Source organism: Rhinatrema bivittatum, chromosome 4, assembly GCF_901001135.1.
Source record: "Rhinatrema bivittatum chromosome 4, aRhiBiv1.1, whole genome shotgun sequence".
NCBI classification, from domain to species: domain Eukaryota; kingdom Metazoa; phylum Chordata; class Amphibia; order Gymnophiona; family Rhinatrematidae; genus Rhinatrema; species Rhinatrema bivittatum.
The window spans coordinates 132,563,268-132,586,294 of NC_042618.1; the positions used below are offsets into that span (position 1 = coordinate 132,563,268).

At 43.5% G+C, this 23,027-nt stretch overlaps 2 protein-coding genes across 2 annotated transcripts in view; one reads left to right on the forward strand and one right to left on the reverse strand.

Annotated features, from left to right (window-relative positions):
• Window positions 1-18,048, forward strand: part of ARG2 (arginase 2) — a 34,516-nt gene extending 16,468 nt beyond the window's left edge. The window contains exons 3-8 of the mRNA XM_029598854.1: window positions 10,179-10,356; window positions 10,909-11,068; window positions 13,097-13,191; window positions 14,861-14,965; window positions 16,324-16,460; window positions 17,574-18,048. Of these exons, the coding sequence (XP_029454714.1) occupies window positions 10,179-10,356; window positions 10,909-11,068; window positions 13,097-13,191; window positions 14,861-14,965; window positions 16,324-16,460; window positions 17,574-17,779 (881 nt within the window). The 3' untranslated portion in view covers window positions 17,780-18,048. The remainder of the gene's footprint in view (window positions 1-10,178; window positions 10,357-10,908; window positions 11,069-13,096; window positions 13,192-14,860; window positions 14,966-16,323; window positions 16,461-17,573) is intronic.
• Window positions 17,957-23,027, reverse strand: part of VTI1B (vesicle transport through interaction with t-SNAREs 1B) — a 35,998-nt gene continuing 30,927 nt past the window's right edge. The window contains exons 5-6 of the mRNA XM_029598855.1: window positions 19,335-19,396; window positions 17,957-18,392 (exon numbers count right to left, since the gene is read on the reverse strand). Coding sequence (XP_029454715.1) covers window positions 18,296-18,392; window positions 19,335-19,396 — 159 coding nt within the window. The 3' untranslated portion in view covers window positions 17,957-18,295. The remainder of the gene's footprint in view (window positions 18,393-19,334; window positions 19,397-23,027) is intronic.

Here is a 23,027-nt window from a genome sequence, read left to right on the forward strand (position 1 = left end):
TTCTTGCAGAGACGAAGCAGCTCCTGCCTTCAGCCATGCTGCATCTGCTTTTTCAGACCACACGGCGAAGCCAACACTGCTGCGCTGCCTGAGTCCTCTTTTCTCTGGACCACATGGGCCCAGCTGCTGCTGCTGCTGCTGCTTCTTCCTTGGGCTGCACAGGCCCACAGATACTATGTCTTACTGCTGCCTTCTTCTGACCCCACAGGCCTAGTTGATGCTCCTGCTGTTTATCTTCAGGCCATGCGGAGGTCAATGTTGCTCCTTTTCTTTCAGCCCTGTGGGTTCAGCCATTGCTGCTTCTTTGGGTGGGCAGCCCCGACGATGCTTCCGCTCCTTTGTGTCGTTCCGGCTGGGCCTTCTTCTTTCTTTGGAGGCAGAGTAGCAGAGACCTGACTGATGCAGCCCGAAGGAGCAGACACAGCATAGCTGATGCCGATCAGGGTCGATGGAAGCACTAGGCAGCCATCTCCACACCTGTGGTGCTTAGTCTGCCTAGTGTTTCCACTGGCCCTGCATACTTGGAAACTTTAGATTTTCAGTCATCCTGAAATTGTTGTGAATTAGTAGCGGTGGGTGGGGGGGAAGGAGGACACACAAACTTTCTTTCCTTCCTGTTCTCATATACATTACATACAAACACACGTTAACACACACATGTTCATTCTTTCACATACTTCCTCAATCTCTCTCATACAGACACATACACTCAGTCGCCACACACTCCCTTTCTTTCTTTCTCACACACACACACGCAGGGCCTGTGCAAGGGTATTAGGCACCCTCGACAAATGTTCAATCTTGCACAGCATCCCCCTCTATCGCCCTGTCAACATCACCTTTCACTCTCCACTCACCTCTGCCCGATCCTGCATTCCTTTCCCTTTGCCGCCCCCCCCCCCCCGACAACAGTGCCCACCATGCCTTCTCTCTACCCCCCTGTCCAGCATTTCTCCTCCTCCTCAGCTTCCTTCTTTTTTTCTCTTCACCCCGATTGGCATATCATTACCACCCAAATCTCTTTGCCCTCTTTGTATTATCCAGCATCCTCTGTCTCTCCACCCCTTACCTGCTTAGAGTCCTCTTTCTCCATCCAACCCTTACCTCCCAGCACCCATTCTCTTTCAACCCACCTAGCATCTTAAATGAACAAATTCCCTATCAACCCAGCTTTTTTCTGTTCTGCTCCCTCACATCTACTGAGCGTCAATTTCCTTCTCTCTTTTGGTGCCTTAAAAGTTGTTAGGCAGCACCTGGAGGTTTTTGGGGGTTTTGCCACTTCTCAAAATTTTGGCATCCTAGCTGGCCATTTGGTTCACCTACTGGAAGAACCAACTTTGCACATACACTCCCCCCCCCCCCTATCTCTCACATATACACCTTCTCACTCACACACACACACACACACACACACACACATTCACTTTCAATCACACACATGCTTACTCTCAAATACTCTAACTCACATACACACATCTGCTTACTCTCTTACTGCATACTGGCTTACATATGATCACTATTTCTCTCTCACACACACCATCATCCTCACATACAGACAGCTTTCTTTGGCTCTTACATGCTGGGCTTGCCCCCTCAGGTCCAGCTACTGGTAGTTTGTCCCCTCCATTGGCCCCACTGGATCTCCCCACTTGTATTTTCAGCTGCTGGTGGGATGGAGTCCACCATTGGCCATGCTAGGCCTTTCTGCTCACATCTTTGGCCACTAGTGGAATGGAATCTGTAGGCAACCTTCAGGCCGATACAGTACAGTGCACTCCGCCGGAGCGCACTGTTAACCCACGTTTGGACGCGCGTTTTCGACACACTAGCTTTACCCCTTATTCAGTAAGGGGTAAAGCACGCGTCCAACCCCCCGAAACTAATAGCGCCCACAACATGCAAATGCATATTGTGGGCCCTATTAGTTATTCCCGCACGATTCACTAAGTAAAATGTGCAGCCAAGCCACACATTTTACTTTCAGAAATTAGCGCCTACCCAAAGGTAGGCGTTAATTTCTGTCAGCACCAGGAAAGTGTACAGAAAAGAAGTAAAAACTGCTTTTCTGTACACCCAAAGTAAAAAATAATTAAAAATTAAAAAAAAAAATTTTCAAATCGGCCCGCGGTTTGTGGGTTGAAAACTGGACGCTCAATTTTGCCGACGACCGGTTTCCAAACCCATGGCTGTCAGTAAAATTGAGCATCGACTGTCAAACCCGCTGACAGCCGCTGCTTTTTACCGCGGGCCCTCATTTAAATACTGAATCACGCGCAGAGAGCGGGCACTCTCCCGCTACTTTTACTGAATCGGCCTGTTTGTCAGGCCTTGCCAATCGTGCCTTTGGCTGGTGCCAGCCAGGAGATTGTGCAAGCATTTTTGCCATCTTCTCTAAGGGTTGGTATTCTAGGCAACCACCTAGTTCATCTAATGGAAGCACCTGCCTGTGGCTTTCTTCTTTACGTGTAAAAAAACATCACTGAGTTTTTCAACCCTAGTAGAGAGATCTGAAACTACTATGTCAGGAATGTCCCAGGTCTGGATATGCAAGACATTTACATGATTACTTACTTGTCAGATTGACTTTCTTCCGTGTGCAGAGATGATGTAGACTGAGAATATGCAAGTCATCCTGTGAAACCTAAGCTGGATTCTGTGTCAAAGCAGGCATGGATCCGGGATGAGGTAAACACATTCTTGAAAAATGCCTTGACCTTGAACTGTCTAGGGAGTCTCTGACAATCATGTTGACGTCCTTTCTCCAACTAGCAATAAAATAATGAAGGTTAAAATGTACAGGATGTGCTTGTAGTTCTTACATGCTGTGTCTACCAACGTACATCCAAAAATATGTTTTTGTTGCTCCCTGAACTTGCAAGTTGTTTATGATATGTTTTCCTCCCTTTTCGGCAGTGTCTGAAAAGTGTTTATGCTGCCCTTTCGTCTGGCCATCCAGAGGCTCAATAACTTTCATTAATGTGTATTGATCAGCGACTCAAACTTTTTTTTTTTGATCCAGCAGTTTCCTCTTGCTCCTTTGAATCTCCAGCTCAATTGGATCTAGGGCTGGGATCTATGAGGCGTTTATAAATCCCTCTCCCAATGTACCTAGTCTAGTCATAGCAGCCACAGTTCTCAGTTGGGGGCCATGCCCCAGGACTCCCTCTGGAACCCTACAATAATGGGCCCTGAATCCAGCTGCTAGGTTTCACCCTTGAGTGATGACCAGAACTATCTCTTCCTCTTCCGCTTCCCCACCCCTGGGAGGCCGTGAACGCTGCCTTCGCAACATCCCCAGCTGACCCAGGGAGCGAAAGATCCGACTTAGGGAATGAACTGGGGATCTTCTGCTTGTCAGCCCTAAACAATTATTCTTTTTAAATTTTGCAGTTTGGTCCCAGTTCAGGCCAAGAAAGGGTCAGGAACTGGTTCAGTTCCAGGTCACATGAGAATATTTAAATATAAGGCACATTACATTACACATCCCTTCCAACCGGGGGGTCCCTCAGGGTTCCTCCCTTTCCCCTACCCTCTTCAACATTTACCTCTTACCTCTATGTCATCTATTTACTAAACTAAACCTAACTCACTATCTCTACGCGGATGACATCCAGATACTCATCCCAATCTCAGAATCCTTACAAAAAACCTTGGCTCACTGGAACAATTGTTTGCAACAGATCAATCATCTTCTCTCCAGCCTTTGCCTCATTCTTAACAACAACAAAACTGAGATCCTAATCATCAATCAAGACATCAACATCAAACTTCTAAACCCAGCTGACCTACTCAACTCATCCACTCCCATATTAAATCACTCACCACATGTTCGAGATCTAGGTATCATGCTAGACAATCAGCTCAATTTTAAAAAATTCATAAGCACAACCACCAAAGACTGTTTTTATAAGTTACAAGTCTTAAAAAAATTGAAGCCTCTTCTTTATTTCAACGATTTTCGGATGGTCCTACAAGCCATTATTCTATCAAAAGTCGACTATTGCAATTCGCTTCTCTTTGGCCTTCCATATTCATCCATCAAACCCCTCCAAATGCTACAGAACTCTGCAGCCAGAATCCTTACCAATACGAATAAAAGAGATCACATCACCCCCATTCTCAAGCTCCTCCACTGGCTGCCTATAAAGCAAAGGATCCTATATAAAGTACTCACCGTAATTCATAAATCCATTCACAATATCTCTCCTCTTCAATTATGTAACCAACTACGCCCTCACTCCTCCTCTAGACCCATCAGAGGAGCATATAAAGGCACACTCTATGTACCTTCAACAAAATCCTCGCATCATAAACGTGCCATATCTACAGCAGGCCATATCTACAGCAGGCCCCATTCAATGGAATGCGCTCCCAGCCAAGCTTTTCCAGGACCATGATCATCATTTTTTCCCCTCCAACCAGCAAGAACATATCTTCTTCACAAACCCCCATTTTCCATACCACTACCTACTTCGGTATCTAATCTCTTGCTGCAGGACACTTGAGACTTTCTCACTTATACGTTATAATTTTTATGCTCAATAAGACCTGTCAACTTAATTGTTTAAGTCTTTTTTTTTTTTTTTTTTTTCTCCTTTATCTTTTGGTCATCAATGTTACAACGTTATTGTTAAATTTTGAACTTATGTACACTGTTCCAAGTTTCATAACCTTGTTCTATGTAATGCCTTTTGGCAATTTTCATGTTCTGTTTCAATGTAAACCGATGTGATCTTTATTTCATATAGGAACACCGGTATATAAAAATCTAAAAATAAATAAATAAATAAATAAATTACAACGATCATTTATAAAGGGAGGCAGAGAAAGCTAATAGGTCTAAATCTGTTACAGTAACTAGTGTCAGCCTTTGTGGTTTTGGAACTAGCCACTACCATATTAGTATTTCTTTTTGATTAGATCCTTATTCTGAATTAGTAACCTGATTTTTATTTTTTGTGGATCTGTTCCAGTTCAAGTTCGATAGAGGTTTTCAAATAATGATTCAAGAAAAAAAATAAAGGTTTAGTCTGATTTTTGCTTCAGGTTCATTCTGACTGCCTGGTCAACCATGGTCCTGGAATTTACTCTAGTAAAATCCATTAAAACCTGATCAGTGAAAAGCTGAGAATTGGAATAAAATTCATGCAGATCCTTTTTTTAATGAGGTGAGGTGAGACCTTAATGTGCTGGAAGAGGGGAGAATATGATAAACATCGAAAAACCTCAAATGCATAGAAATAATGCTAAAGGTTTAGTTTCTCTTGAGGTTTGTCCCTAGTCATTTTTTGGGGGGTGGGGAAAGTAGTTCCTCATTTCTCCATTTTCTTCTAGCTCAGTGCCGGGATTCTGGCTCTGTGAGCCTTTACCTAGGGATTTTTTTTTAACAGTTTACCTTTCCTTGCTTCCAGTCTGATCATTGCAGTTCTGAAGCTGGGAGCCCCGCACCAGGACTTCTTCGAGAGCCCTGTATCATGGGCTCTAAATCCAGCCACCATGTGACCCTCCTAACAACCACAACTCTACCCCCTCAGGCGCTGTGCATACTGCCTCTGCAGCTTTCCTAGCCCCAGTGGGAAAGGCCTACTCTGCAAATTCAACCAAGGACCTTCTGTCTGGCAGTGTGCTGCACTGCCAGTGAATTACCAAGCTGGCCCTTAAGGTCACTCTCCACTGAACGCTGAAGGCTCCAGGACACAGTCCAGCACTCTGTGTTAGAGTTTGATCAGTAGTTTTCCTGATCTCTATACCAATACACTGCATATCAGCATAGAAATCATCGTATTTTTTTTTTAGAATAAAGGTCTTTGGGTTCAAAAACATCTGTCAGAAACCTTACACTTGTTGACTGCTGCCTTTAATGTATTTCAGTCTTGTTTTTCCACTTTGAGTGAGATTGAAGTTCTATCCTGACGTGATTATATTCTTATTTTCCTTTCAACATGTTGATAAGATCCTAACATAGAAAGGCTTTTAATAGGAAGTCAAATTGGTTTCAGTCCGTTGAGAATATGCCAGGCAGGCTCCTTTAATTTCTTGTTTACTCTGCACATGCTGACTGCATTGGTCAGGATCCAAAAGCTTTTCTGCTGACAAATTCCACCAGAGCGAAGCCCCAGACTGATCATTGCACTGGCTAGATTAGTGAACTAGGTACCCGAATTGACCTCCAATGACTATTAAATGCAGAGATTTATAGACCAGAATATTAGATTTTCATTAACTTGTCATGTTAGGTAACATCCCCATTGCACATTGCGTAGAGCCCTTTATTCAAAGTGTTTATTGTTTTTATTTCCTGACTGACTTTGGACAGAGAAGGAAGGCTGAGTGATAAGCACTTTGAATACAGTATGTAGAGCTTTCAGCCTCCTTTCAGCTTGTGTGACCCTCTCCCTCCATATTAAATGAGTAGAAAATGGCTGCTTCCTTACGGAAGAAGGTATATTTTCACGTGTGCCCATGTGTCAATGCTGGAAAGTCTAAACATGCAGAATTAGTTGAAGGTCATTATGCCGGTAAGCGTAACAATACTGCATTTGATGTTTTGAGTTACTGTTGATTCCTAAATGGTCTTATAGTGTTCCCCCTAAGGAAGCCATATTGGCGAGAAGTACTCAGCGAAGAGAGGGAACCCTATTGCAGAGGTTCATTTAGAAATCGCTCCAGTTTCTTTTGGAATTGTCAGATAGCTTCATATATGCAAAGGATTACAAGAGAACTTTTTCTATTTTATGGTTCACCAAAAAGACATTTTTATTGCAATGTTTTTGTGTTAATGTCACACTGTAAACTCTCTGTACATCGAAGCTTTTAGAATAATTTAGATAGCATGTTTGTAAGTCTTGGCACGTGTGCTTTTTGATAAATATTTTTTTGAGCTGGTGTTTTGATAAATTTAAATTTTTCTCTATTATATTTTGCTTGTTAATTTGATTCATCAGTGTTCTTCTGTTACTTAGTGTGCACGTGTGTGTACATATATATATATATATATATATATATATATATATATATATATATATATATATATATATATATTACACAAAGGGGTAGACTTTAAAACATGCACGTGCGTGGTTCCCGGTGCACACATATGAACGTGTCGATTTTGTAACATGCGCACGTCACTGGGTGCGTGTTATAAAATACAATACCCGCGCATAAGGGGGGGATTTAAAAAAAAAACACGCAGCGACACGATCCGGCCATTCCCAGTGGACTGGGAGGGAACTTCCCTATCCCCATACTTAGCATGCCTCCCTTTTCCCCTCTCCTCTCCGCCCCGACCCCTAAACCCCACCTAAATATTCTAAATGTTTTTGTTTTAGAACTTACTTCCTCCAATGAGTTGACGTAAGTTCTGCCCCTTTTACCAAGCCCAGCACTTCCGCGCATAGCAGGAGATAAGCGCATGGCCGAGCTGTTTTTAAAATGCACTCAGCACGCACAAGGCCCAGCCACACGCATATCCCCCCATTTTTTGCATGCGCTGGGCTTTTAAAATATGGCCTAAAGTACACGTATACATATATATATTCCAGTAAGCATTTCTGCAACAAGTCATCTTGTAACAACAAGATCTTCGGGATGCCTACATGAGCCTATGTGAGCTCATATCTTTCAGTTTAATTAGTAAAAATGATTCATACGTGTTCATGCAAACCCTTAAGTCATTTTGAGTAAAAACAGCGCCACCCCCCTTTTTAATGTGAGGCCAGGTGATTTCTCTCATAAAATATCACTTTCCCAGCTCTTTCTATGTTTCCTTTCCATCATTTTCTTCCTGCTTGTAACTTGGTATGCATTTATATGCATATTTTTGAAAATAGAAAATAAGTGCACAAGTTCCAATCTCATCCCAACGCTGCCCACCTGGAATGCCTATTTAGTATTCAGAAAATTGTATTCCATGTGTACTTTTATGCACATACCTGCTAGAGCTGTTTTCAAAGAGGCATTTATACATAAAGAACTGGATATTATGAGTGTGCCTTTGAAAGTAACACCCAGAAATGCTCCTTACACTATATAAGGGGTCATGCTGCCATCAAGCCTCATAGAGATGTAAGTGCGTTGTGACTGAGCTGGAAACAGAGTGGTCACCCAGGGTGCTAGGAGATGAGGGGTGCCCTGGGCACCTCTTGCATCACCCGTTGTACTGGTCAGCCAGTGGGCCAGGTGTTGGCGGTGCTGGCTGGACATGAACCTGGAGTAAGAGAGGGAACTCAAGCAAATGCCTACTGCTGAGTCCTTTAAAGCAGCAGGTGTTCTCAGGCCAACGGCACTGAAATTGCTGCTGGTCTAAGTGCCCCTGCTCCTTTAAGGAGTCCAGAATCTAAACTCTTTGGTGTCCTTTCTCAGTGTACTGTATATTGTATATGTTGTAAAGTCTTTTTACTGTTGACTATTGTCTTTTTTAATATTATTTTGTACACCATTTTTTTATTTTCTAAAAAGACAGTATATTAAAAATACATCTTATCGTATCTCTGCTTTTATGTTTCCTTATTCTGCTCTTCATTTTAACTTTCCTTTCATCGCTCCTATCTCCATCTTTTTCAGTTCATTTCACCCCTCCCATTTCTCCCACCTCCATCTTCCCTTCTGTTACAACCTATTCCCCTCCTCCTCCTCTCCCTTTATCATCTATCCTTCCGCCCTCTCCATTTTAAATTTCCATTTTCCACCCTTCCACTTCTTCCCTCTGCCACTACTCCCATGTTTCTTCTCAAGCTCTCCATCTGTAACTCTCCTTATATTCGTAAGTCCACTCACACACCAGCTCTGCCCTCACTGCCCAGCTATTTCCATCCTCCTGTGCCCTCTTCCAGGGCAGTCACTAGCCAAAATGGCAACCTGAGCAAAGGTTGCTTTTGGCAACCCACCTTCCCTTTTGAGCTTATCTGCTTGCAGATTCACAACTTGATTCAGAAGGGAGGCATGATGTTCTCCCACTCTGTCCCTCCTCCAAGTCCAGATCAGTTGTGTTTTGCCCATCCTTGTAAGGACTCTGCTCTCATCTATCTCCTTGTACCACCTCTCCCTTAATTGACTCCATCACTCTTGATCATGTCGGATCGGCATTCTTGCACTCCACTTTGCTAGTTTTAAGACAAGTGCTAGGACAAAATGGGAGAGAAAGTGACCCTATGCTATGAGCAGAAGGGAGAGGGCGCATCCTTGCTTGGATAATGAAACGAGGTTGTACCCTTGCTGGGAGAAGGCTTAGGCCCCTGCACGAGCAGTGGGAGCAGGCCCGAGCTTGTGACATGAGCAATACCAGGAAGTGTAAGAGCAGGGCAGGGATATTATATGCTCCTAGGCCCTGCAGATGTCCATCCTGATCCCTCCACACATTTCCAGTTTAAAGGAAGCACAGCTGATTTGAGGGTGGAAGTGGGATTGAAGAGCAGAAGCACAGGGCTTAGCTGGTGCAGCCTCATGGTTTTTTGCCCCAGTGATGCAGCTTTTTGGAAGAGGGAGTTGGGGGCACAGCAAATGCCAAGCTCCACCCAAAAAAAAAGATCTAGTTCTGCCTCTGGTTGCAGTTATTTGTTTGGAGCAGGGGAGGTCACTTGAAAGGATTAAACCTCAGCACAAAGGCTGATGTTCAGATTGTCAGCTGTTGGTTATTAGCACATCTCATATTTTAATTTTAAAAACTTGCTATTTTTTTCCCGAATGGAAGCTGTTCCTTATCTTTTAGTCAGGGCTGGCAAACCTAGTTCTGGTGTGTTTGCAAGTAATAGTTTAGAGGCACTAATTAAAAAAAAAAACAAACCCAAGCCAAAAAAACTCAGCACACACAAAGCTCAACAAAACCACTACGCATCGCAGCTGATGCACGCCAGGAGCAAACGAGCTATGAACTTCATCTTGGAGTGGATCTGAGGGCACAGACAAAATGGAAAAACAATCATCAAAGTTCCTTCCTTAAACCTCACTAGTCTCTTGCAAAGCTACATTATGCATCCTCGCACTCTTCCACCCCCACACTTAAAGCAGAGCCCAGTCCACTTCTTTGAACCCACCCCTACAGTGCTTTCAAGAAACTGTCATTCAGCACATCCTCCAGGTTGACAGAGTGGCTTCAGATCAACCCCAGCTCATCTTATGGAGTAGTCTAAAGGAACATATAGTAACATCTGCTTTCCTGTCCTCCCTTTTTTTTTTAGGTTACAGTGTGTATGACTTTGGAGATCTGAGTTTTCCTCAGGTAGCAGATGATGAGCTCTACAAGAATACTGTCAAGTTCCCTCGTACGGTGGGCTTGGCCAGTCAGGTACTGGCTGATGCAGTTAGCAATGCAGTGGGTGCTGGCCATGTCTGCTTAACACTGGGTGGAGATCATAGGTGAGTACCCTCTGCCACTTGAATAACTGCTTTACAGGAGGAGAAAGGTCTCAGTCTCACCTATCGCATTTATTTGGTGATTCTTGCTTATCTAAACATTCATCTCATTTAAAAAAAACATGTGGGAGGGGAGTAAATACTGTTCAACAATCACATCCCAATGTGAAGTAGAAAGAATGAAGCTGAACACCAGTATCAGCAGATAGTTTTCAAGTTTAGACAGAATCTGGACAGGTGGATATTAGAGGGAGTAGGTTCTTGTAGGATTGGATGAAAAGGGTGTGGGAGAGGAATGGGTGTGGGAGAGGTATGAACATGGAGCCAGAGTTGGGTGGAACATTTACATTTCTACAAAGAGAAAAATATCAGCTTGAAAACAATTTGGATTACTTTTGCATGCAATCACCATTACAAATGGATGATAATAGCTTAGACTGCAGTTAGCACCAATGCTTAGTGGGCAGCAGTAGCTACCACACTTATGAGGTATTGCAGGCATGTTGTGCCTTCTCATTTTTTCCTAAGTTACAGCAGAATATTTGCCTCTTTCAGCTTGGCATTAGGGTCAGTCAGCGGCCATGCTCAACAGTGCCCAGATCTGTGTGTGATCTGGGTAGATGCACATGCAGACGTCAACACCCCTCTCACGACAGGCTCCGGAAACCTCCATGGGCAGCCAGTATCATTTCTCTTAAAAGAGCTTCAGGATAAGGTATAGTAGATGTTTCTCACTCATTGAACTTATATTTAGTACCGTTTCATGTTACAGCAAGCTGGGAGGCTTGGCAGGGGCAGGTTCTCCATGGCTTCTCTCATTGGCTGCTCCAGGAACAAATACCAAGTAAAGCTGCTGCAAATTCCAGCCCTTTGTAGCTTGCAGAACTGGCAAACTGCCCAGCTTGATCATATTTCATGATAAAGAGATGGCCTACTAGAAACTCACTACTTGCAAATAAGACTGTAGAGAAGAGGAATTTATTAAGTGGTGCATTTTAATTAAACCTTACTCTTAGTATCTAATTGCAGTATCATATTTTGTTGAAGGCATTTAGCATTTCCAGAATAACTATTGACTGCACATCTTAATCTATCACCCTAAAAGCAATTTTGCAGTTAGAAAATGTAGTACAAGATAGCAAATGTCCAATTACAAATGAAAGATGTGCAACGCAAAAGTCCTTTCAGATTTCATTTTGGGATGATGAAAGCAAAATTAGACACACAAAATAGCACAGCAGGCTGCACCCTTGTTAGAGTCATCATTCTGATTGATCACGCAAAACACTTTGATCCCAGAATGGAGACTCTAGTATTCAAGAAGCATTACAATGCAGTGGCCCTTGGGGCCTGTACCTCAGATCTATTTAAGTGTCTTTTCAGCCTTGCCAGACCTTAAGGCAGGAGGCTTCAAGCTAGCACAGAAGAAAGTACTTTCGGCACTGAAAAACAGCCGACTTGTAAGTCCCCGTGCCTTTTATGGATTGAGCCAATGCTCTTAAACCATTGCTACATCACTCCCTCCCCAAAGGGCCTGAATCTTTTAACAGTTCCAGCAATGTCTCTCCTCTGGCTCCAGTCCAGCATTAGGCTTCAAAATGGTGGTGCCATCCGGATACACAACAAAAAAAAAAAAAAAAATAGGATATATATATATCTCCTATGTCTCTTCTAACACTTTTTAGAAAATATTAGCACGTGGAAATAGAAGTCAGAGCCCTTTCAAGGCTTTTTATGCATAGCTATGGTTCTCAAGAGCCACAAACAGGCCTGGTTTTCAGGATATCCACAATAAAGATGCACGAGATAACAGTAGACAGTGGAGGCAGCACATGCAAATCTGTCATGCAAATTCTTTTGTGGAGATCCTGAAAACCAGGCTTCTCTGTGGCTCTTGAGGGCCAGAGTTGGTCATCCTTGGCTTAGTCTATTGCAGTGCTAGGAACTGCCATTAATAAACTTGGGTTGGATTCTATGATTTGTCTTCAAGCTTATTGTGGATGCTATTGAGAGAACATTCACAGTCTCTGGGTGAAAGTTCCTAGCCTGTGAGATTCAGAGGGCAGGCATACTGGGTTCAAAGGGAGCGGTGGGCTGTAGCCCCTTTCAAAGACTGTTGTTGCAATAGCTAAATTGTAGGAAATAGCTGTTGTTGCAATAGCTAAATTGTAGGAAATAAAACTGGCAGGGAAAATTAGCAGCTAGTTGCAAACAAACGTTCATAATTCCAGTAGAGGCAGAAGCCCAAAAGGTACTGGAGGAAGATACCCACTGGGAAAAAAAAAATGTAGGTGGTAGCTCCTTAAGCCCTTCTTTTCAATGCTATTTTTAAATTAGCTAGCAGGTCTCATCACTGCAGCTCTTGGCTCTAAATTTAACACATCTGTCAGGTCACCCTTTTCCTTACTTGGATGTAGTCTATTAGGGAACATTATGAGGACAGAGATTACATTTCCTTAGAATATACTGTAGATGGGATCACAGGCTACAACTTTGATACAGAATGACAAAAATCCACTTGGGATTTCTAAAGGATCATTTATTGTTGTTCTGAGGGCTATAAATAGGATTTTGAAAACCAGAATAAATAGCTGCAGGGAGTAACCTGAATAAACTTACCTCACATATGCTTTGGTTAACTTAAACTTAACCATGCCCAATACTTAAATAACCCAAGTTGCCTACTGTTTATCGAGACGATGTAGTACCACAGCACAGATGGAAATTTCTCATCTGCTTTCAGATGCCACCACTTCCTGGTTTCTCCTGGCTAAAACCCTGCCTCTCTAGCTCAGATATTGTGTACATCGGTTTGCGGGACATCGATCCTGCTGAACAGTAAGTAATAACTGCTTTTTCTCTCCTCTGTCTGGGCACTCTCAGCTTGATATAAGATACAGCTTGGGCTGGCTGTGTGCTACTTTGATGGCAAGCTAAATGAAGGGGTAACCCATATTCGCACTGCATGTGTGCTGATGCCCGATTTTAGTATGGCTTTGCGGTTGTATGGGGGAGGGTGGGTGACCAACGCTGGTCCTCAAGAGCCACAAACAGATTTTGTTTTCAAGATATCCATAACGAATACACGAGAGAGATTTGCAGATGCAGCCTCCATTGTATGCCATTCTCTCTCATATATATATTCATTGTGGATATTCTGAAAACCAGATCTGTTTGGGGCTGTTGAGGACCAGAGTTGGGTGCTCCTGCTCTAGAGTAGGACACAAACACAATAGAAAGAGACGGTCAAACAATGAAGTGTGTAACAAATGAAGGTCATGAGCAGTGGGCTGAGAATCAGGGAAGCCAGACTTCAAATCCCACTTCTCTCACTAATGCTCTTTGTGACCTTGGACAACTCACTTCACCCTCCATTGCCTCAGGTACAAACTCAGGGGGTTATTTTCCAAGCTGCATCAAGGCGTTTTTCGCATGCGAAAAGCACCATAACAAATGGTGCGATGCTAATTTAGAAAAGGGGTGGAGTTTGGGGCAGGATTTCTGGCCAAGTGGGCTGGCTTTGCAAGTTGGGAAGCCATAATCGTACAGTTTTAACGCAGCTAATAATTACCTTTTTCATTTGCGTTAAGCTGTGCGATATGGCTTTATCACACTTTGCGATGGAGAGAGAGAGACTAGCTTTAAAGCCCTTCTAGTAGTTTGGTATTTATACCTCTATGAAGCCCACCTAGTTACTCGAGGTGAGGTTTAGGTATTAGAGTAGGGGTTAGGGGCCACTTTGACATTCAGAGTGAGACGTACCAACAGAACAGTGTTCTTGTGAAGATTTGATGTCCTTCGGAGTGAGGAAACTCACTCAAAGATTATATTTGTGCAATGTTCTCTCAACCTAGCTTGATGTTACCCAGGTAGAGAGTCCATCAAGCTAGGCTAAGATAGCGCACTTTGTGATAAATAAGCTATTACCATAAAGCACGCCTCTCTTCCTATCGCATGCGATAGTTTGATGAATCTAGCCCTTAGATTGTAAACCCTTTCGCGACAGGGAAATACCTACTCTACACACACGTAACACACCCAGGGCTTGGATATGGAAAAATGTGTAATTAAATCCAAAGAATTTGGATTTAATTCAAAACAAAAGAACCTGGTATGGTCATAGCCATGGTCACTTACTGCCAACAGAAAAAAACATTTGATTCACTAGCAAACATATATATCTAAAGAAACATACCTGGAGCTTGTACAGCCCCACCAAGAGGGAAGGGTTGCAAGGGTCATTCATAGGTGACACCTAGTGGTTGGATTAGGGCATACAATTGAAGAGTTCAGGAAGGAGCCCTGCTCATGACCCCCCCCAACGCAAGGACTGTCACTGATATGACCGGACTAGGTGTGTGTATGGTGGGGGGGGGGGGGGGGCGTAGATGTTGCAAATGCGGGCTCATGGCTGCAGGATTAGCCCTGATTCCAACTAAGGCAGGAGGAAGCTAATGGATCAAAAGAGAAAAACCCAACAAAACAGATTTTTTTTTTTTTTGAACAGCTATATTCTGAAGAACTATGATATCCCCTATTTTTCAATGAGGGATATTGATCGCCTTGGAATCCAGAAAGTCATGGAAAGGACTTTTGAACAGCTTATAAGCCGGTATGTATTTATAATATTACCTTATTCAAATCATTGTAGGTGGCCCAGGCAACTAACAAAAGAATGATAGTTGAACCAGCTGCCATGTAGATACCCAAGCATGTCACTACTACCTATCATTGCTTCAAACTGCATCTCAGGCACTGAGCTGGGATGAGACTAGCTGATCTCACGCTCACCATAAATATAGACTAAACTAGATTACAAACTCTCTCAGAACCAATACCTGCATTAGCAGCCTCTACAGCAAGACCCAGGAGAAAAGTTACAGAACAGGGTTTACAGACACTGACTGGCATGTTTGGGAAGTTTAGACTACTTACAAAAGCTTCTATTAAACTCAGTACTTTTGTAAGCCACTACAGATGAGGGCCTTCACTAAAGCACTTCCGTCAGAAGTTGCCTTGAAGTGTACAGGCATCACGAATCAATGGGCTATGATCCAGGAGACCAGGGTTCGAGTTCCACCGTCGCTCCTTGTGACCTTGGGCAAGTCACTTTACCCTCCATTGTCTCAGGTACAAACTTAGATTATAAGCCCTCTGGGGATAGGGAAATACCTAAAGTACCTGAATGCAATCCACTTTGAAGTGCTGAAAAAAAAAAAAGTGTGAAAAGCGGAATATAAATCTAAATAAATAAAATATTCTCCGCTTCAGCTGTACTGTCTTCACAAAGTGCACTTGAGTCCTGTTCTGTTCAGAGTCTTCTAGAGGTGACTAAAAGGATCCACCGGGTAGCTGAAAAGAGTCCCCAATTTCAAATTCCACCTCTGTACATGCACTGTGCAAGTGCAAGCCACCTGAAATCGCCCCGTGTCCATTCCCTCTAATCCTGCTTCACTTAAGGACTATAAACCAGGGGAAATGTTTGAGAGATGATGGTGCTGATCTCTGGCTCAGCATATTTGGAGTGGGGAGGGTGGCCCATGGAAGTCCTCTAGCCTTGTGGAGAGGACACCCAAATCTTACTCTCTACTACTCAGGCCAGCCCTGCCTTTTCAATACACACGAGCCAGCGCTGCTAATTTCATACGCAGTGAGATTAATAGGAACAGGCTGCAAATTTTGAAAAGCATTACAGAGGGTTTCGGAGGGAGATCTTCTTGTGCCACGCGTGATGGGGGTTGTAGACCCTTGTTATAAGCTGGATGGAGTAATAACTTGTTAATATAGCCCAGCATTGTAATTATAATGCAGATAAGTTAAGACATTTTTCCTAATAATTCTACAATTGATATGGTTTGCATGAAATGCATAGGACCCTGGCTATACAGCAATTTAAGTTTCATACAAAGATCTTACTAGCTAGCTATGTGCAGACAGGAAAGATTACATTTTTTCTTCATCTTTCTTTAGAAGAAAAAGGCCAGTTCACTTGAGTTTTGACATTGATGCATTTGACCCTACCTTGGCTCCAGGAACAGGGACTCCAGTCCTGGGAGGACTAACGTATAGAGAAGGCATATACATAACAGAGGAAATCCATAACACAGGTAACGTGAACCAGCAATACAGGTTTTGCGCATCACCCAACAAGAAAACTCCAGTTTTACAGAAGTCTGTTTTTCAAGAATTTAAGAACTTTAGTATCCCCAAGGCTAGCGCTGTTTCTTTGCTTGCAGTGAAGTCATGAAGTAAATGCACTGACTTAACCCTTGGTCCTGTGGCAGTCAGAGTTGGCACCTTTGTTAACAGTAGCAAATAAAGCCCAGTGACACTTCTTCACTTTTTAGGATTGAGCTGCAGTCATTTTAACTTTATAAGCTCCAGAACCTATGCTCATGTTTTTATTCATAAATAAGAAATTTCTCCCTCCTCCCCCCCCTCCACGAACAACCTTCCTTCCCCCCTCCCCCCCATGCGCTAGTTTCGCTCTAATAGTGCATACTGCTACTGTTCCTAGTTATGTTATATTATCCAAGTTGTTCACTCCCTTGTTCATTGTAAGACATATGTTGTCATTGTTTTCTACTTGTTATAATGTAAACCGGAGTGATAAGTAATTGTTACCTGAACTTCGGTATAAAAAAAAGTTATAAATAAATAAATTATAAATAAATAACTTTAAAATTTATAGCAGCGTGCCAAACAATTTTTGCTGGAACACTGGTCACCAATTGCCTTCATTTGCTATTACCTGGGGACTGTTCCCCTGTTTTTCAAACCCCTGCCAAATGGCTTGGTCAAGTTACTGTAGCCATAGTCTGCAGCCAGAAGCCACACATCAGGACTCCTGCAATAAGCCCTATATCTAGCCGCTAGATGTTGCCATTGTGTGATGACTGGGAGTCTCCTCCCAGGACTATGAGTTCTCCCCTCTGTAGCAAAAGATCTGACATGGGTATTAAACTCAGGGCTCTGCCTCTAAACTACACCAGGCCCACTATATTGCTGAATATTACATAGCACATCATAATAGCTGCTCAGTTCACATACAACAGTGCCATATAATTGTTCTGCAGCCGAAGCAACACTCAGAGGCAAGCACATCTGCAAGAAGAAGTTATGCTGTCTCGGAAGGAATCAATTAAAGCTGCTTTTTGTCCCAATTTTTTTATTTCATTATCTTGTTGCACCTGTTGATCTCCATGCCTTTCCTTTTCCAGGAATGCTCTCAGCAATGGATCTGGTAGAAGTAAATCCTTTGCTTGAAGCCACAGAGGCGGAAGTGAGTGCTACTAGCAGCCTAGCCGTGGATGTCATCGCATCCAGTCTCGGGCAGACAAGGGAAGGCGCACATGTTGTCATTGATGAACTCCCAACACCTGGTGCGTCCTATGAATCGGACAGCGAGGAGAAAGTGAGGCTTTAGGAGCCGTGTGACACGTTTCTCACCGTGCATTCCATAGCGCTGAGCCAGCACTCGAGTGGACGGATATTAAAATTGGCTGTGTCAATACTGTTTGAAGAGAACGTTGTGCGTTCAGTTATTACAGGGAATTTTTTTTTTAAATAAAAATAAGACTTCAGTGTAGTGTTTCTTGACCAATACTGTACGAGCTAGATTTTATTCATTTTGCTTAGTTTGAAAGGATGCATTTTAGGTATATTTAAATGAGTAATAAAACAAGATCGTTTGCACAATGATTGTTATTGACCAGTATTTTCTATGTACAAAAGCCTGTCCTATGGTTACATAGGTCCATGACAAAGTCCCCAGTCCGACACACCTTAGATCTTCACTGCTGGTCCAGAAACAGGTGATGAGTTTGTTTGTCCTAGGAATTTGGTTTCTTTCATGGCATTCAGAACTGAGCCAGTCTTCAAATAAAACTCTGGCACAGTCTGAGGTGGAACAAGGTAGCGAAGACAGAATGGTGGGGGAAGCTCAGTGGATGCGAAAAAACTTGTAATAAACCACGCCTCCCAAAATGGCAAGTTCCAAGAGAATGACGACAGACAATAGCAGCTTGTTTGTCATAATTCTGCAAGAAAAAGAAAAGGCAGCTAATATGTAACTGTTGGGGGTTCCTCTTTACATGTAGGCTGTAAATACTAATCATTTATTAACATATCAGAGAGGGAGTTCAGTATTTTATCACAAAGTACCTAATGATGTTATATTTATAGCACATTTAGTAATTTGTGTGTAAAATACATTTAAAAGACTTTGAACATTTCTGTTCCACTGTTCAAGAAAGTACTGCTAGCACAATGAAAGAGTGCATGATTACATGGCTGAAACAGGCTGCTAGATCATATCTTTCAGAAAGTATGGAGGCCTTCTTTACGGTGGTATTCTCGGTATACATCTGCTCTGTAACAGTGCCAACAAAAGCAAGCAGAAAGGAAAGAAGCTACTCAAAGCAAAAGCTTCTCTTTTAAAATCAGAAACATGAGCCCTCTCCAAACCTGATCCTTATCTGCTGTTTCCTGTGAAAGCTGACCACATCTCCCTGGTAGACAGAGGAATGCTTCAGGATTGTGCTATGGATTCCCTTTCCAGCATGTGCTCTTTATGAGTACAATCTCAGAACTCATTGTTGTGTTTTTTTCTTCTACTGATCTATGTAATAGGCACTAAAAACTGACACAGGCAAGTGCAACAGCGCAGTCACCTCCAGCACAACACACATGGGACACAAAAGTTTAGTTAGAAATGAGAAAAGTCATTCTGTGCCCCCTTTTTCTTTTTTAATGGTGGTCTAGGGTACTGCCTCAAGGTAGGAATGGCGATATGGTCTTAAGACAAACTCCACCTGAATACTATGATGACCACTGGTTAATTTCTCGCAAATGGTAGCAATATAAAGAGAAAACTGGCTGCCTGACTAGAGAACCTGTTCCTTCTAGATTAAACCTATGTTGTCTTTCAGTGACTAAAAACAACTTTAAAAAAAATAAATTAATAAAAAAAACAAACTTACTTTCTTGACATAGTGCGCAGAATCTTCCGACTTTTACTCAAGTTTTCACTGGTGTTTACCAACTGCAAAGAAAGACACACACTGGTTATTTACTACAACAGCCAATAGGAGGTGGAGATGATGAGTGGTGTACATTAGTGGTAATTAACCAGTAGAAATGGTACAGCGCTGAAGAATCAAGGATCCTTAAGACTTATCATGAGGCAACTTATCATGAGGCAACTTATCATGAAGCAAGATATTAGTGGATGCGTGGAGATGGCGATGCCTTGAATAGATGAATGGTACGCCGCAATGGCACAGAGGTGAACTCTTATGGGTGAGGCCGCCAATCAAGATCTGAAGAGTAAATGTAGGTACTTGAGTAATTGTTCCGGTGAGGAGTGAAAGGGGGGTCAAGGGAAATGCACCAACAATGCTACAGCGCTGAAGAATCAAGGATCCTTAAGACTTATCATAAGGATCCTTGATTCTTCAGCGCTGTAGCATTTCTACTGGTTATTTACTACAAAAAAATGCAAGTTTTCTTACTGCAAACTGTGTTTTCCGTAGATAGCAGGATGAATTAGCCATTCTGTCTGGAAGTGGCCCCTGGCAGCTTAAGGCGGGAACTTCTCCTAGCACAAGCAGAGCTTTGCTCCTGCACGCCTGTGCGGTGCCTTCCCACGTGACTGCTGATATAGTCTCAGTTGATCCGAAAGCACAGAAATGGAGTGCCCAAAAGTAGGTTAGAATAGGTAGAAGAACAGACTGTCCAAGGAGGGAATGCATAGCTTAATTCATCCTGCTATCTACGGAAAACATTGTTTCTGATAAGAAAACTTGCTCCCCCCCCCCCCTGCAGATAAGCAGGCTGAATTAGCCATGCTGTTTGGGAGTCCCCAGCCCAAGGATTTGAAGCACAGCTCAGTGTGTATCATAGAACAGGAATGACCCGTTTGATGCGTCTTGGTGAGGCCTGGCTGTGCGGAGGATCCTATAGCGTGGTGGACAGTCTTTAGCATTAGTTGCATGTTGCAATATCTCCTGCCCCATGAGCATATCCGACCTGACATGTTGCTGGAGGCAGTAGTGGGAGGTGAAAGTATGTAGTTATGACCAGGTAGCTGCCTTGCATGTGTCTTGAACAGGCACTTGAAGGTGGGCAATCAAAGCAGCCATAGCTCTCAGTTGATGCGTCTTCACCTTTGATATTAAATGTTATGATCTAGTCGAAAAGCAGAAGTGTTTGCATTGGGTTAACCAATTAGCTAATGTGCGTTTAGACACTGGTGGTCCTGGAGCATTTGGATTAAAGGAAAGAGCTGTGAAGGCCTCTTCAGCAAAATGGGTCCTTTGCTTGTAGTAGGCCAGCGCTTTCTTGCAATCCAACGTATGAAGCAATGCTTTTTGTCCTGAGACATGAGGCTTCGGAAAAAAAAGGTGGTAGCGTAATTGATTCAGGTGGAAAGCAACCTTAGGGAGGAAGAATGGAGAAGTCTGTAAGGTTACCTTGTCATGGTAGAATTGCAAGCACTGGTACACTACTCCCCCTATCTGCAACTCGCCAACTTGTTGTGCAGAAGTGATTGCCACTAGAAAAAGCACCTTCCATGTTAGAAACTTCAATGAAGCTGTCTGCATGGGCTCGAAGGCGGAAAGTATTAATGTTTCTAAGACTACGTTCAAGTCCCAAGGCACGGCCGGTCTTAAGAGAAGAGGTTAAAGCCGAAAAGCAGCCCTCATGAAGCAAGATATTAGTGGATGCGTGGAGATGGCGATGCCTTGAATAGATGAATGGTACGCCGCAATGGCACAGAGGTGAACTCTTATGGGTGAGGCCGCCAATCAAGATCTGAAGAGTAAATGTAGGTACTTGAGTAATTGTTCCGGTGAGGAGTGAAAGGGGGGTCAAGGGAAATGCACCAACGATGGTACCTAAGCCACTTAGCGGCATAATTCTCTCTCATGGATGGCTTCATTGCTGAGATGAGGATGTCCTTAATTTCCCCCGGAACAGGAAGGTGATTTAATACTTCCCTTTCAATCTCCACGCTGTCAAATGAAGGGAGTCTTGCATGGGATAAGTCAGGAAGCCGACCTTGCTCTGAAAGGGAATTGGTGGCTGAATGGATAGGTGTATCAGGTAAGCATACTACAGCTGTCTGGGCCACACCGGGGCAATCAGGATGAGGTCTGAGTCATCTGCAATGCACTACTGAACTACTTGCCATATCAGCAGTATCGGAGGGAACACACAGAACAGACCACCTGACCACGTTAATAGGAAGGCGTCCTGAGCCATTCTCCGGCCGCTCTGATATAGGGAGCAGAACTTAGGTACCTTCGCATTGCACTTGGTAGCAAAGAGATCTACTCGGGGCATCCCCCAGCTGTGAAACAGGTTGGATGCTAAGTTCCTGTCCAGGTCCCATTCGTGAGGATGAAGGATCCTGCTGAGCCTGTCAGCTTCCGTGTTTCGTATGCCTGGTAGATAGTTGGCCTGCAGCTGTATTGAATGCACAAGTGCCCATTCCAGCAGAAGGAGCGATTCTTTGCACAAAGTCCTGGAACAGACCCGCCTTACTTGTTGATGTAGAACATGGCTACTTGATTGTCCATTTATACTATGACTGATTTGATGAGAAGGTGTGAGAAAGCTCGGATGGCATAACAAATGGCCTGCAGTTCCAGGAGGTTGAGTTGGATTTTCTTCTCTGTGGGAGACCATTGACCTTAAGTCTTCTGGTGCAGAACATGAGCCCCCCACCCCTTTGTGGAGGCATCTGTAGTTAAAACCATCTGGTGAGGTGAGTGCCAAAAAGGCGCACCCGACTGCAAAGTATCCGGCTGAAGCCACCAGTCCACATCTGTTGCCATAGGCTTTGTGAGAGTCACCTTAAGCGACATTGGATGAGAATGCTGGGGCCACTGGGACTTTAAACCCCACTGAAGGCGGTACATGTGGAGGTGTGTGTGCGGAATCACTTATGTTACTGCCACCATGTGACCCAATAATGCGAGGATTTGACGTGCTGTTGGATTTGCGAGACTTTTTAATATGGTGGCTAGGGCCTGAAAGGTGGAGATCCTGTCCCCCGGAAGAAAAGCTTTGCAGAGGCTGAAAAGGGTTGAGGTGAGAATTCTCGTAGTTTATAAGGAAGCCCAGGCTTTCCAGGCAAGTTAGAACTCTAATCTGATGGGTGCAAATCAGCTCCGGGCTTGGGGCTACATGCAACCAGTCATCGAGATAGGGAAAAAGTTTTATTCCCTCTCTCCGAAGGTGGGCCACAGCTACCGCTAGACACTTGGTGAACACCTTAGGTGCTGACAGTAGGCCGAAAGGCAGAACCCTGTACTGGTAATGTTGACTGAATTTGGAAATACAGGTAGCGCCAGGAGGAGGGGTGCATAGGTATGTGAGCATAAGCATCCTTGAGGTCTAAGGAACGCATCCAGTATTTAGGTTGAAGGTAAGGCAAGATGTTCTTAAGAGAGGTCATCTTGAACTTCTCCCATACAATAAATCGGTTGAGCGCTCTGAGGTCCAGAATTGGCCATAGTCCTCCGCTTTTCTTGGGGATGAGGAAGTATTGGGAATAAAATCCCCCTAGATTGGTGAGAAGGGGGCACCAACTGTATTGCCTTCTGCTGCAAGAGGTATCTGACTTCTTGCAATAGGAAGAGGGCATCGCCTCCCTGTGAAGAGGAGAA